This window comes from Canis lupus, chromosome 17 (assembly GCF_011100685.1).
Source record: "Canis lupus familiaris isolate Mischka breed German Shepherd chromosome 17, alternate assembly UU_Cfam_GSD_1.0, whole genome shotgun sequence".
NCBI classification, from domain to species: Eukaryota; Metazoa; Chordata; class Mammalia; order Carnivora; family Canidae; genus Canis; species Canis lupus.
The window spans coordinates 39,642,240-39,655,153 of record NC_049238.1 but is presented as its reverse complement, the minus strand read 5'-3'; the positions used below and the strand labels follow the sequence as shown (position 1 = coordinate 39,655,153).

At 48.4% G+C, this 12,914-nt stretch overlaps 1 protein-coding gene across 1 annotated transcript; it reads left to right on the top strand.

The window, feature by feature from the left end:
* The first annotated feature begins 1,364 nt into the window (after positions 1 to 1,364).
* Positions 1,365 to 5,205, top strand: LOC119877129 (antimicrobial peptide NK-lysin-like). Its single transcript, XM_038560598.1, has 5 exons — positions 1,365 to 1,522; positions 2,056 to 2,162; positions 2,621 to 2,704; positions 3,803 to 3,971; positions 5,036 to 5,205. The coding sequence occupies exons 1-4, from the start codon at positions 1,471 to 1,473 to the stop codon at positions 3,965 to 3,967; spliced, it is 408 nt and encodes a 135-aa protein (XP_038416526.1). The 5' UTR covers positions 1,365 to 1,470; the 3' UTR covers positions 3,968 to 3,971; positions 5,036 to 5,205.
* Positions 5,206 to 12,914: the final 7,709 nt, after the last annotated feature.

Below are 12,914 nucleotides of genomic sequence, written 5' to 3'. Positions count from 1 at the left end.
GAAGGATGCCCTAACACCATCCTCCCTCTGCCAGCATAGCACAGGCTGTAAAGCTTCCACATGCACAAAGACGTGCCACATGGGAGCCCTTTGAACAGGAGACACTATACCATTTTATAAAAAAAGAACTGAAGCTCCAAGAGACGGTGACCCTTGTTCTAGAGCCTCAGCTTGTCAGAGGCCGGCTTGCCTGGGACCCCAACCTCTTCCCTTCTCAGCAGAAGCTGAGTGGAGAGCATTGCTCTATTTAGGCTCAGGAAAGTAGAGTGATTTAAAGAACAAGGTTGTCAGCCCACGATGGGTTTCCGAGGCAGGGGCAAGGGGTGCAGTCCTCAGAGCCACAATGAGGGGGATGCAGGGCTGGGGCTGTGAGGGAACCCTGTCAGCTGTTCCTGCTTGGGTGGCTGTGCCATCTCAGCAGCCGGGGGGGAAGACCCCAAAAGAGTTGGGAGGCGAGTTCTGGTGCCCGCAGTGTCCCCCGCATGCCTGGTAGCACAGGTCAGGTCCCCCGCTATCTGCACCCAGTGTCCTGGTCTGAGGCATGAAGGAGGTGGGTGAAGGCGCCACACAAATGAGGGGATGCCCAGTTGAATGTGGGTGTCAGGTAAGGAGGGCACACGCCGTAGCAGGAGGATGTTCTGCACAATGTCTGGGACCGACTTACCCTAAACGATGGTCTCTTACTTATCTGATACTGGCTGTTAAGTGGGCAGCCGCCACGGTTATTACGGATGAGGGCCGTGACCGTGGTGCACAGATGGGGAGTCAGGGGCCCGGGAGCTGGGCCTAGACCCCTGGCCGGGACTCACCTCCTTCCCACGGGCTGTGTCTCCCTGTGGCCCAGGGCCCTGACAGGCGGGGCTGAAGGTGGCTCTGAGGGAAGAGCCTGCCTCCACGATGCTGGCCAGCAGGCTGGTGAGGGGCTGGGGACACAGGGAGTCCTTGAGCTCATGCTAGGTGTCCCCCACCCTAGAAGGCAGGGCTGGGAGGAGCTGTCAGCATCTGCCCCAAGCACCTGTCTTTAAATCTGGTGGAGTCTGCTAGAGCTACTGGGCTGAAATGGCTGGGGGAGAGCAGGGAAATGGGGATGGCTGGGGGAGGGACACCTGCACAGACGTCTTGGAATTGGGGGGGGGAGGGGAGGATGGGAGCTCATGGTAGAGGTGTTCCCTGAGCCCTCAGGTGCAAGGATGGCTCTTCCATGACCACATCCGGGGCAGGGTGGGGACATCATGGGAGCTGTGCCCTCCAGCCACCTTGCACTCAGCTAGGAAAGCTCTGTGTGGGGGGAGGGAAGAGAGATAGTGTGGAGCCTCTCCTCCCCCCACTTCTACACAAACTGGTGGTGTTTGTGGTAAACCCAGGGACCTGGGGAGGTGGCCTAGAAGAGGAGCAGGAGCTGGCAGTTCAGATGGGAGGTGTCCTGCCTGCATTAAGGGGGTTTGAGGGTGTGTCAGCAGCTGCCTCACCATGACCTCCTGGGCCCTCCTGCTCCTTGCCTCAGTGCTCCTGGTCACCCCAGGTAAGGACATTCCCTACGTGATCCTGGCAGCTCCTCTTTAGCTGAGGGTTGGGACAGTTCTGGAGAGTGATTTGGACTTGATCACCTAATATGAAGTCTTTGCGGAAGGCAAGAGGGAAAGAAAGACAAGCTTGGGAAGGGATGAGATTTTTTTCATTTTAGTGCATTCTGAAAATTTGCACGCATGTTTGTGTGTGTGTGTGTGTGTGTGTGTTTGTGTGTGTGTGTTTTGAGAGACAGAGAGAGAGAATAGAGATAGAGGCACTGGTAGACAGATAGTTTTGTACAGATGGTAATGTTGGAGAGATATTATCTTCTCTTCCTGTTTCCAGAAAGGTCTTAAGAGCATGTCTTTTCACAGATCCTGGGTCAAGGCAGCCCCAGGGCAGTGTGAGGACAGGCCTCCTGGGCCCCTCTCCAAGCCCCACTCCTGTCCGGGGCTCTGGCCACCTCCTGGGCTCCCCAGCAGCCAGGAGTTCTGACTTCCCCTCCTCTTCCACGTGTGGACAGATGCTGATGCTGTGTCTTTGCAGGTCTGACCTATTCTGGTCTGATCCCTGAGGACCATGATGACCTGTCCACGGCCGACATTTGTCAGGAAGAGCAGTTCTTCAGGAGACTGGCCCAGGAGGCTGCCCAGGTTCTTTGCTGGCTCCCTGCTCACCTCCTCGTTTTCTGCATCCAGGGAGCACCAGGCGATAGCTGCACATCTCTTTCGGGGTGGTGGGGGGGACAGAGCAGTGGGCTGAAGACGCTGCTCTTGTGCGCACTTGTGCCTGGCTCAGGGGGTCTACCTTGGTCTGTCTGGGCCCTCCCCTGAGAGGCCCCTCTGGGGTCTGAGCAGAGAACACAAGGGGGGCAGGTGTTGGAATGGAGAAGGTGCACTGGGTGTGGAACAGGTTCTGGGTGCGTCACCCCGCTAAGCCCACCAAGAAGGTGAGCTCGGGCCAGGCAGCTAGCTGGTCCTAACCCTAAAGGACAGAAAGATCATTGGTCATCGTGGTGGCCTAGGAGGATGCAAGGGCTCCTTTCTGAATCTCTGCTCAGGATTCTAGGGATTTCTGAGAGACCACTCTGAGGATCTTCTTTTTCTGACAGGGTGACCCGCGGTTCAACCAATGTAATTTTTGTCGAAAGATCATTAGTTGGCTGAGGACTTGCGTGGGACCGTCGAAGATTCAGGTGATCTTCAGATTTGAGGAACCATCTGCACGTCCATCTGGGGTGGTAGTAGGGGCTGGGGGCTGGCACCTGGGAAGAAGCTGATCCCTGTTTGGGCCGGACCTTCTCAACAGGGTATCTGAGGTCCCCTCCTGTGTCTGGGGAGGGACTACAGAGAATCATTTGAAATTGGGATGCTCTGGGAGCAGGCAAGGATGCTTTCTCTTTCATTGTCAAAGGAAACTTGTAGTCAGGAGAGGTAGGAACCTTTCCCCTGTGGTCGTACTGCATGTGCCCACGGGAGAGCCTATGAGGCTGGATCCAAGGGCATCTGGGTCAGGGTTGATGAACCCCAGATGTGTCACCTCTAGCTGCATGCCTGGGCCAAGTGCTAATGCTTTCTGAGCCTCAGTTGCCTTCTCTGAGCAATGGGATAGATATTAATCCCCCAACCACTTCCTGAGCTGAGGGGTGGGATGAGCTGAGTTCCCCATCTGGCCCTGAGCAAGTGCTGAACAAGTGGATGTGTTCCTCCCAGGAAGCCTCGTTTCACCCTCCCTCCCTCCTTCTCCTCTGTTCCCTGACCCTGCTCAGCTTCTGGGTGCTGCAGGGCCCACCCTCAACCCTGGGAACTCAGCTGTAGCCTTCTACTCTGCGATTGCAGTAGACGATACTGCAAAATGGAACGTGCCAAGGCTTCAAGGTCTCTCTCCTAGCCTTCCTCACCACACCTGAGCCTGAGCCCTGCCAGGCCTGGGACCCAGGAGACTCTGTAGGCAAACTTGACTGTGGGTCTAGCAGCAGTGGGCACTATGCTCCACACACAAGACAGTGGGCCTGGGGTGATGATGCACTAGGGACTGACACAGGACAGAGCCAACTGTCCTTGTCTCCTGAGCCCATCCTGGCCAGGCCTGCATCAGGGCTTTGGGCCTGGGAATGAGGGCCGATCCTGCTCTCTCCAGCCTCTGCTTCCATGGACACGTGGCACCAGGGCCTCCTCCCAGCATGCCCACGGTTTGAGGTGCCCAGGGACAGTAGCTGCTGGGATCTGTGGGGGTGGTTGGGGCAGAGCACAGCTATATCTTGTCTCTGGTCATGGTGCTGTTGCTGCTTCAGGAAGCCATTCAGAAGGCTGCAACAGCGGTGTGCTCAAAGATTCCAGCGGTGGAAAATGTCTGCCAAAAAATCATCACCGGAATTTTGAATGGCATTGCCCAGTTTATCCTGAATGGTTATCCCTACAGTGATATCTGTGTGACACTCAGGATGTGCAAATCTTAAGTAGGTGAGTACAGAGGTAACAGCAGGGACCCCTTCCTAGAAGGTCCAGATCTCATCCTCAATTATATGCAACATGGTGTAAAAACATGGAAATACATCTGTCATAGACAAGTTCATAAGCTACTCCTACATGTCCCTCCTAGCGCCCTTGTTGTGACACATTCCTCCCCTACTGTGTGGCAGTCTGGAGAAGTTGGGCAGGTGGGCTGTAACAAAAAGGTTGCAAAATACTCATGAAGAATCTGGGCTTTTAAAATTTTTTACTTAAAAAAAAATGTTAAGTAATCTCTACATCCATCGTGGGGTTTCAACTCACAATCCTGAGAGCCAGAGGCCCAGGTGAGTCACTGAGCCAGCCAGGTGCCCCAAGGGATTTGGGTTTTCTCCCAGGCAACCCTGGGTGACATCAGGGCTCCATCCCTGGTCAGCCATGCACTTGAGCAAGTAGCTTAACGCCTGTGAACTTGAGCGTCTCTACCTGTGAAGGGGATAATAATCCTGATTTCTTATTTTGAGTAAGGCTTGAGTGAGATGATTATGCGTAAGGAGGTTACCACCAAGGAAGTGGCCTCAGACTGGGCTAGGCATAGACGACAGAGCCCTGACTGACTCCTGTCCCCAGCCCAGCAGCGGTTCCTGGGAACAGGAACCAGGCACCATCTAGCCCAGGACACCCGGGGCCTGAGAGCTGGGCTCGGGAACCCCACTGGCAGGGAGGGCTCTGCAGCCTCTCCCTCCAGGGCTGCCCAGGCTGCACCCACAGATCAGGCCAGGGTGGTGGGACTGGGGGCAGAGAAGGGCCCCTGAGTGGCTCTGGCAGCCAGTCTTGCCTTGACTGAAGCTTTGGGACTTGATGCTGGCAGATCTGGGGTCACCTTGTAATGTGAGGTCCCCACCACTTCCTGTCACTGGAGCGTGTGATTTCCATCTCCAGAACCCCTAACCCCCTCAGGCTCCTGACTGGGTTCCAGGATGTAACTCTGGGTGTGATCAGCAGGGGCAGGTGGCTGTAGTGCACATTTGCAGGGACCCCACACCTGCCACAGCTGTTTCTTCTCCCCACTCCAGGTGTGCAAGGAGCTGGGACCTTACTCCACCCCGGGGAGAAGCACAGAGTCTCCAGCAGGCACCGCCAGCTCCTGCCTTCCTAAATCCAGGACGGACCCTCCAGTTTCTCTCAGCTAGCTCCCTGCAGTGTCGTCCCCTGGCAGGAGAATAAAATGTCTTGCAAGCTTTTGGCCACAGCTTCTGTTCCTTTGGGGGATTGGAGGGGAGGGGCTCGGAGACAGGCTTGGGTGACTTATGCACTCCCTCAGTGAATGTTTATTGCAAGTCCCACACTCTGTTGTAGAAGCTGAGGAAGTAGCGGTGGACAATACAACGTTTGCAGGTTTTCCACATATACATGAGATGCTTATGATGCCCTCAGTAGAGATACACACTCCTCTCAGAGCCGGGGACACAGTGAATATACCCCAGAAGCTCTCAGACCAGCGGGGGAGAACAAGAGGCTTGTAGTTAAGAGGGCTCTTGGTCCTAAGGAGCTGAAATGCATTCTTTGCTTCGGTTGCTGCTTTGGGAAGTTTAATATTTAGGATTGTTTTGCTTGGGAAGGAAGAGAAATCTTAGGTCCTTCAGGGTTAAATGAATAAGACAATTTATTGGTTGAAATCATTAAGCAGTCCATAGCTGGCTTCAGGCACAGGATGATCCAGAAATGAGTAGCGTCACCAGGCTTCAGTCCTGTTATCTCTGCTATTGTCTACATTCCTCCCACCTCTGTATAGTGAGATTGATCTCAGGCTAGCTTCCATCTGGGCAGCAGCAATGGCCTCATCACACTTGTCATTTTATACTGTGTCATCCAGACAGAAAGAGAGTGTTTGCTGATTCTATGTTTTACCTGCTCCCAGTGAGGAGAATGGAGGCTTCTTTTCCAGAAGCCTCATTAGACATCTCTGTTCGCACTGACTGGAGTGGGCCAGGCAACCTATTTGGAATCCATCCCCCGGTTCCCAGGGCCTGGGCGACAGGATAGCATGAGCCAAGTCAGGACACACCCCTGGTGCGGAAGCGGGGTTTATCCTCCTCAGTCACTCAGGGGAGAATGGACATGGTACCTGGAAAGGGATGGTAACTAGAGAGGGAGTGAATATTGGCCATCAGCAAAAGCAATGGTGCATCCACCAAGATTCAACCCAATAACAGTTCAAAGAGACTCTCAATGGTGAAATCTGGGGCAAATGGAGTATTAAAATGGGTAAGGACAACAGTAGGTTGTCCCTCATTGTGTAACGTAGAATCCATGAACAGTAATAGATATTTAGATGTTGGACTTGGAGAGAATGAGGAAGGGTGTGCTTTTTTTTTAAATAATAAATTTATTTTTTATTGGTGTTCAATTTGCCAACATACAGAATGACATCCAGTGCTTCATCCCGTCAAGTGCCCCCCTCAGTGCCCGTCACCCATTCACCCCCACCCCCCGCCCTCCTCCCCTTCCACCACCCCTAGTTCGTTTCCCAGAGTTAGGAGTCTTCCATGTTGTGTCTCCCTTTCTGATATTTCCCACCCATTTCTTCTCCTTTCCCCTCTATTCCCTTTCACTATTATTTATATTCCCCAAATGAATGAGAACATATAATGTTTGTCCTTCTCCGATTGACTTACTTCACTCAGCATAATACCTTCCAGTTCCATCCATGTTGAAGCAAATGGTGGGTATTTGTCGTTTCTAATGGCTGAGGAATATTCCATTGTATACATAGACCACAGCTTCTTTATCCATTCATCTTTCGATGGACACCGAGGCTCCGTCCACAGTTTGGCTATTGTGGACATTGCTGCTAGAAACATCGGGGTGCAGGTGTCCCGGCATTTCACTGCATCTCTATCTTTGGGGTAAATCCCCAAAGTGCAATTGCTGGGTCGTAGGGCAGGTCTATTTTTAACTCTTTGAGGAACCTCCACACAGTTTTCCAGAGTGGCTGCACCAGTTCACATTCCCACCAACAGTGTAAGAAGGTTCCCTTTTCTCCGCATCCTCTCCAACATTTGTGGTTTCCTGCCTTGTTAATTTTCCCCATTCTCACTGGTGTGAGGTGGTATCTCATTGTGGTTTTGATTTGTATTTCCCTGATGGCCAGTGATGTGCAGCATTTTCTCATGTGCATGTTGGCAATGTCTATGTCTTCCTCTGTGAGATTTCTCTTCATGTCTTTTGCCCATTTCATGATTGGATTGTTTGTTTCTTTGCTGTTGAGTTTAATAAGTTCTTTATAGATCTTGGAAACTAGCCCTTTATCTGATAGGTCATTTGCAAATATCTTCTCCCATTCTGTAGGTTGTCTTTTAGTTTTGTTGACTGTATCCTTCGCTGTGCAAAAGCTTCTTATCTTGATGAAGTCCCAATAGTTCATTTTTGCTTTTGTTTCCTTTGCCTTCGTGGATGTATCTTCCAAGAAGTTACTGTGGCCAAGTTCAAAAAGGGTGTTGCCTGTGTTCTCCTCTAGGATTTTGATGGACTCTTGTCTCACATTTAGATCTTTCCTCCATTTTGAGTTTATCTTTGTGTATGGTGCAAGAGAGTGGTCTAGTTTCATTCTTCTGCATGTGGATGTCCAATTTTCCCAGCACCATTTATTGAAGAGACTGTCTTTTTTCCAGTGGATGGTCAAAGCCTCCACTCCAAGATTGCTACAACTCATACAGCAATTTGGCAGTGTGGCAGGATACAAAATCAATGCCCAGAAGTCAGTGGCATTTCTATACACTAACAATGAGACTGAAGAAAGAGAAATTAAGGAGTCAATCCCATTTACAATTGCACCCAAAAGCATAAGATACCTAGGAATAAACCTAACCAAGGAGGTAAAGGATCTATACTCTAAAAACTATAGAACACAGTTATTTTCCAGTTTACTTGTTTAGGGCCTGCAGAATTAATTTTTGTGGAAGCCCAGCACTGCCTCTCAGAGGAGGCCTCTGATGGTACACCTCCAGGGGGACTGCCTTGAGGATGCCCACAGTTACTATTGCTTAGGGATCTTTGGGGTAAGGCCCTCTGTCTCTTTCTCTAACAAAATCAAATTGATAAGCTCCACAGATTCATGACTGATTACTGTTTTCAACATGCCTCAGGGAATAAATTCCTTGTGGTGATATTCAATCAAATCAAAGTTTCTTTGTAGGGATAGTGCTTGTGGTTTTCGAGGTTTTTACCCTCGGAGGCCCCTTCAGAGTCTCCTCTTTCCCCATTTCTCTCCAGTAAATTAACCTGCTTACATTTAGTCTGTATTTTAAATAAATCCATCAATCTCCTAACAAATGTCTTTCATTGTAACCTCCACTGTTTTTAAGAGCTCTGAAGCTTGCAACTCTCTACAATCTGTTGCAAATGAAGGCACCTTGTTTTGTTTGTTTGTTTGTTTGTTTTTTCGGGAGGAGTTTAGAGTCCTCTGTTTACGTTGTTTCTTCCTCCTGGAGGAAATCTTAGAGTCAAGGCTCTGTATTGGTGGTGGGGACAATTGATGCAGGCTGGCTGGGTCTGAGACCCCAGAGCAGGTCCTGCAGGACCAGCCAAGAGAGTCCTTGGCTTCATGCAGGATGGATATCAATCTCAAGCTGAGAGGAAGTAAAAGTAGAGTTTATTGAAGACAGAGCATCTTAAAGACTCAGAAAGAAAGGAGCATGAACCTTGTCTTTTCTTGGGGTCTGGAGTTTTTATGGAGGATGATGATTTGGTATACTGGCTTCTCAGGCATCTAGGAACTCATCAAAATAAAGAGGAGTGTTTAGGTATTCTCCCTAAGTCTCTTATGCCTTGAATATGATGACCCCACTTGGTCATTTCTTAGATGTCATCTATTGTGCTGGAAGACTCCAAAGATATCATTAAATCTTTGACCTTTATGAGGAGGACGTGCATTACCTGTCCCATAAGGCATGTATAGTGAGGCAGTTTAGGTTCTAGCAAGAAGAGGTAGCAAAAGAGTCTTTCACGGGGTCCCTTCAGTTTTCCTGTCTCACAGTGATGTGTTTATCTCTGAGTGACACCCCGATTCCAGCATCTGAATGCTCATGGATCAGGAGGCTGCAACCCCAGGCCTCCTCGGCTTGCATGTCCTGGTGGGAATTCCTTGCGCATGAGCTATCCAAGAGGAAAGTGGGTCCCGTATTCTCAGCCCTGCCACGCTCAACACAGCATCCATCCTACCAGTAGGGTCTGAGAAGACAGCTCCCACCTCTTAGCTACCCTCACCTGAGACTTAGTCTCAGCAACAGGTAGCTGGGGGCATGATGGCAAGTGCTTGAGTTTGTCTCTGCTGGGAAGATAGCGTTATGGCTGGGATCTGGGAGAAGAGGGAAGCCTGAGTTCTTGTCTGTACCAGACAAGAGTGGGGTTTCCATCTTGCTGAGCTGCAAGGGGAGGGAGTAGGTGAGGGTCCTGGTTCAAATACCACAGACTCCATGTAGTTCTTCCTGAGTTTTAGTAGATTTTCTGTAATAAACCTTTCTTCATTTGCTCTATGCACTTAGTCAGATTCCAGAAAATCTAGATGGTTGCTTTAAAAATAATTTTCACTGTTTTCTCTGGGTCATGGGTCCACGGAGCATTTCATACTATTTATGCCAGATGTGAAACCGCCTTGAATGTTTTCTTTTGACAAGTGTAACTGCAGATGAACCATAGAAGGCAGGTCATACAGCTTCAGTTGGTTGCTTACTGTTAAGTGGCCTGATGCTATCAAAACCACTTAAAAGCATAAAGTTGAACAGAAGCCAAAATAGCTGCACTAATGCTTCAGTGAAGCTTGATTTGATTTGATTTTAAATTTTTAAAAAGATTTTATTTATTTATTTGAGAGAGAGAGAGCAAAAGTGACAGAGAGCATGAGCAGGGAGGAGAGAGAAGCAGACTCCTCACTGAGCAGGGAGCCTGATGTGGGACTCGATTGTGATCTCAGCCAAAGGTGGACACTTAACCGATTGAGCCACCCAGGCGCCCATGAAGTTTGATTTTAAACTAAGTCACCTTCTTTTTCTCCTCTGTAAATCTCTCCTCCTCCCTTATTAATTAGCCTTTTGTTTCATGAACCTGGTACCACCTTAAAGATATGACTAAGGAGGCTGGCAGCATGTACACAATTCCTTTCAAAACCAGTTAGATCCTGTATTGCCCTATTAATTCCTCTCAACTGAGTTCTCCAGGTAGGCTTGCAGTTTTGAAGGCTATAACCTGCTGCAGCCTCCTTTGCCTGGCAAAGCAATATAGCTAGTGTTCCTCTTTATCCCAATCTCTGTCTTTGAGTTGCATATATCTGCTGCAGTGCATAGAGGTTGGTTTTTGCCATACTGTGGCAAGGTCAGGATCACAGTAATGCAGGGTAATGTTTCCAATTCTAGGTGCCAACTCTAGGTGCTTCCCACATATTCACCCAGGATCCAGTTTTACAAATGTGGAGACTGAAGCATGGAGAGATTAAAGGACATGTGGAAGGTCCCATAGCCTTGACAAATTCGAGATTTGAACCTAGGCAGTTGGGTCTGTACTTCCACACAATCCTGCCTTTCTTCAAGGGTTAGGGGTTTGGGTTCCATTTGTTAAAAAAGAGACAGCAGGCCCACATCACCAAACCAAAACTTAATACCTAACTTAATTCCAGTTTCAATCTCTCCCAGGAATGGAAACTTAAACCAGTCAATCTGGCATTAGCTGGTCAGCACTACAGAAGGCATCTGCCTCACAGACCTCTGCCATCTCCCAAAGGAATGTGACCTTGCCTAAACCAATCCACTCTTTCCTAGTAACTTCCTTGTCCTGCCCCCTTCTACCTATACAAATCTTTTATTTCGTACACATCTTTGGAGGTTCTTCCTGTCTGCCAGCTGGGATGCTGCTGCTGTCTCATTCATGAATTGTTGAATAAGATCTTTTTTTAAAAAAATTAGTTTCAAAGATATAATTTAGTGATTCATCAGTTGCATATAACACTCAGTGCTCATCACACCAAGTGCCTGCCTTAATGTCATCACCCAGTTACTCCTTCCTCCCCCACTTCCCTTCCAGTAACCCTGTTTGTTTGCTATAGTTAAGAGTCTCTTATGGTTTGCTTCCCTCTCAATTTTTATCTTCTTTTCTTTTTCCTTCCCTTCCCCTCTGTTCATCCGTTTTAATTCTTAATTTCCACATATGAGTGAAATCATATAGTATTTATCTTTCTCTGATTGACTTATCTCGCTTAGCATAATATCCCCTAGTTCCATCCATGTCATTGCAAATGGCGAGATTTCATTCTTTTTGATGCTGAGTAATATTCCATTATATATACATACCACATCTTCTTTATCCATTCATCTGCTGATGGACATCTGGGATCTTTCCATATTTTGGTAAAGCCAATAAGATCTTTTTAATTTACTTGGTTGAATTTTGTTTTTTAACACCTTATAACTTAGAATAAATGTCCATCACAGTAAGTAAACAGGACATGTGTCCTTCAGGGACAGCAAGACTGGAAGGCTCTGATACAATTGGAAATGGTTAGGGACAGGAAACCAAAATGGACCAAGTTGATCATTTCTTCCCTCCTCTGATGCTGTGAGCTTGACCCTGCACTGTTGCCAACACAAATCCGAGGAATGATACAATAGAGAGTAATCATTGGCTTTTCTTGTGTGTTGAATAAACACTTGAAATTTTACCCCTCCCATCCCTTTCATAATAGATGGCAAAACTTTCTCAGGTAAACTTGGTTTTCCATGTTCTGTTTTCTTTTCTTTTTTTTTTTAACATAATCTTTTTAATTTTTATTTATTTATGATAGTCACACACACACAGAGAGAGAGAGAGGCAGAGACACAGGCAGAGGGAGAAGCAGGCTCCATGCACCGGGAGCCTGACGTGGGATTCGATCCCGGGTCTCCAGGATCGCGCCCTGGGCCAAAGGCAGGTGCTAAACCGCTGCGCCACCCAGGGATCCCTGGTTTTCCATGTTCTGATCAGATGTTGCCAGGTGGCAGATGGCTAGGTTTAGCTAATTATATAAACAACTTTTCCCCCTCCCCCTTCCTCCTCCCCCTCTTCTTCCTCTTCTCTTTTCATTAAGAATCATGGGAAGTTTATTCCCTCAGGGTAGAAGGGTCCCACATTGGACTTCCCTACAGAGGAGAAATGGGGAATTCTTTAGGATGAACTGGTGAAGCAGATGAGTTCATTGATGGTAAGCAATCAAAACTGATTCAGGCTAATTTAAGAACTGGGAAGTGATTGGACAACGATGGATGCCACAGGGTGGAAGTAGTGGCCTAGAACCAAGCTTAAAGACAGGAGCCATGCAGCTCAGAGGGTCTTGGAAATAGGGACAGCACCATGGTCTTGCCCAGGACAATCACTGGGACAAAGGAACTTCCATTCCTCTGCCCTTGTGTTTTTTGCTACAAAGCCAAATTCCTAGGAAAGAGTCCAATTGGTCAAGCTTGGATCAGATATCTGCATTTGGTTGTTGTTCTAAGGTCATGAAAGAGAAGTCAGGCAGCAGAAGATCTGAATGACCTTTGTGGCTAGTGAAGTAGGGGGAATGGATCCTTGGGTGAATTACTGTCCACCAAAACTGTACATGGTAGGTGCCAGATAATACCCTAAAGGAAATTAGAGTTATGTTAAAAAGAGGAGTAGATGGTATATGGCCAAACCATGTCAAATGTCCAGCCTACTTTATAAGGACAGATAGGTGCTATGCCTGTGGTACTGCCAAATAGGAAAACACGTCACTAACAGGAATAAAAAACCACATATTCCTGGTTCTAAGGTTTGACTGCCCTTAAGTAAGATGTGTTTTCCTATATAATCTGGCTGAGAACCTTGGAGTTTACTCAACAGACATCCTGAGTGCCATCTGTGAACCAGCAGGAGATGGTTCCTATCCTGGGGGCAATGCTCTCAACC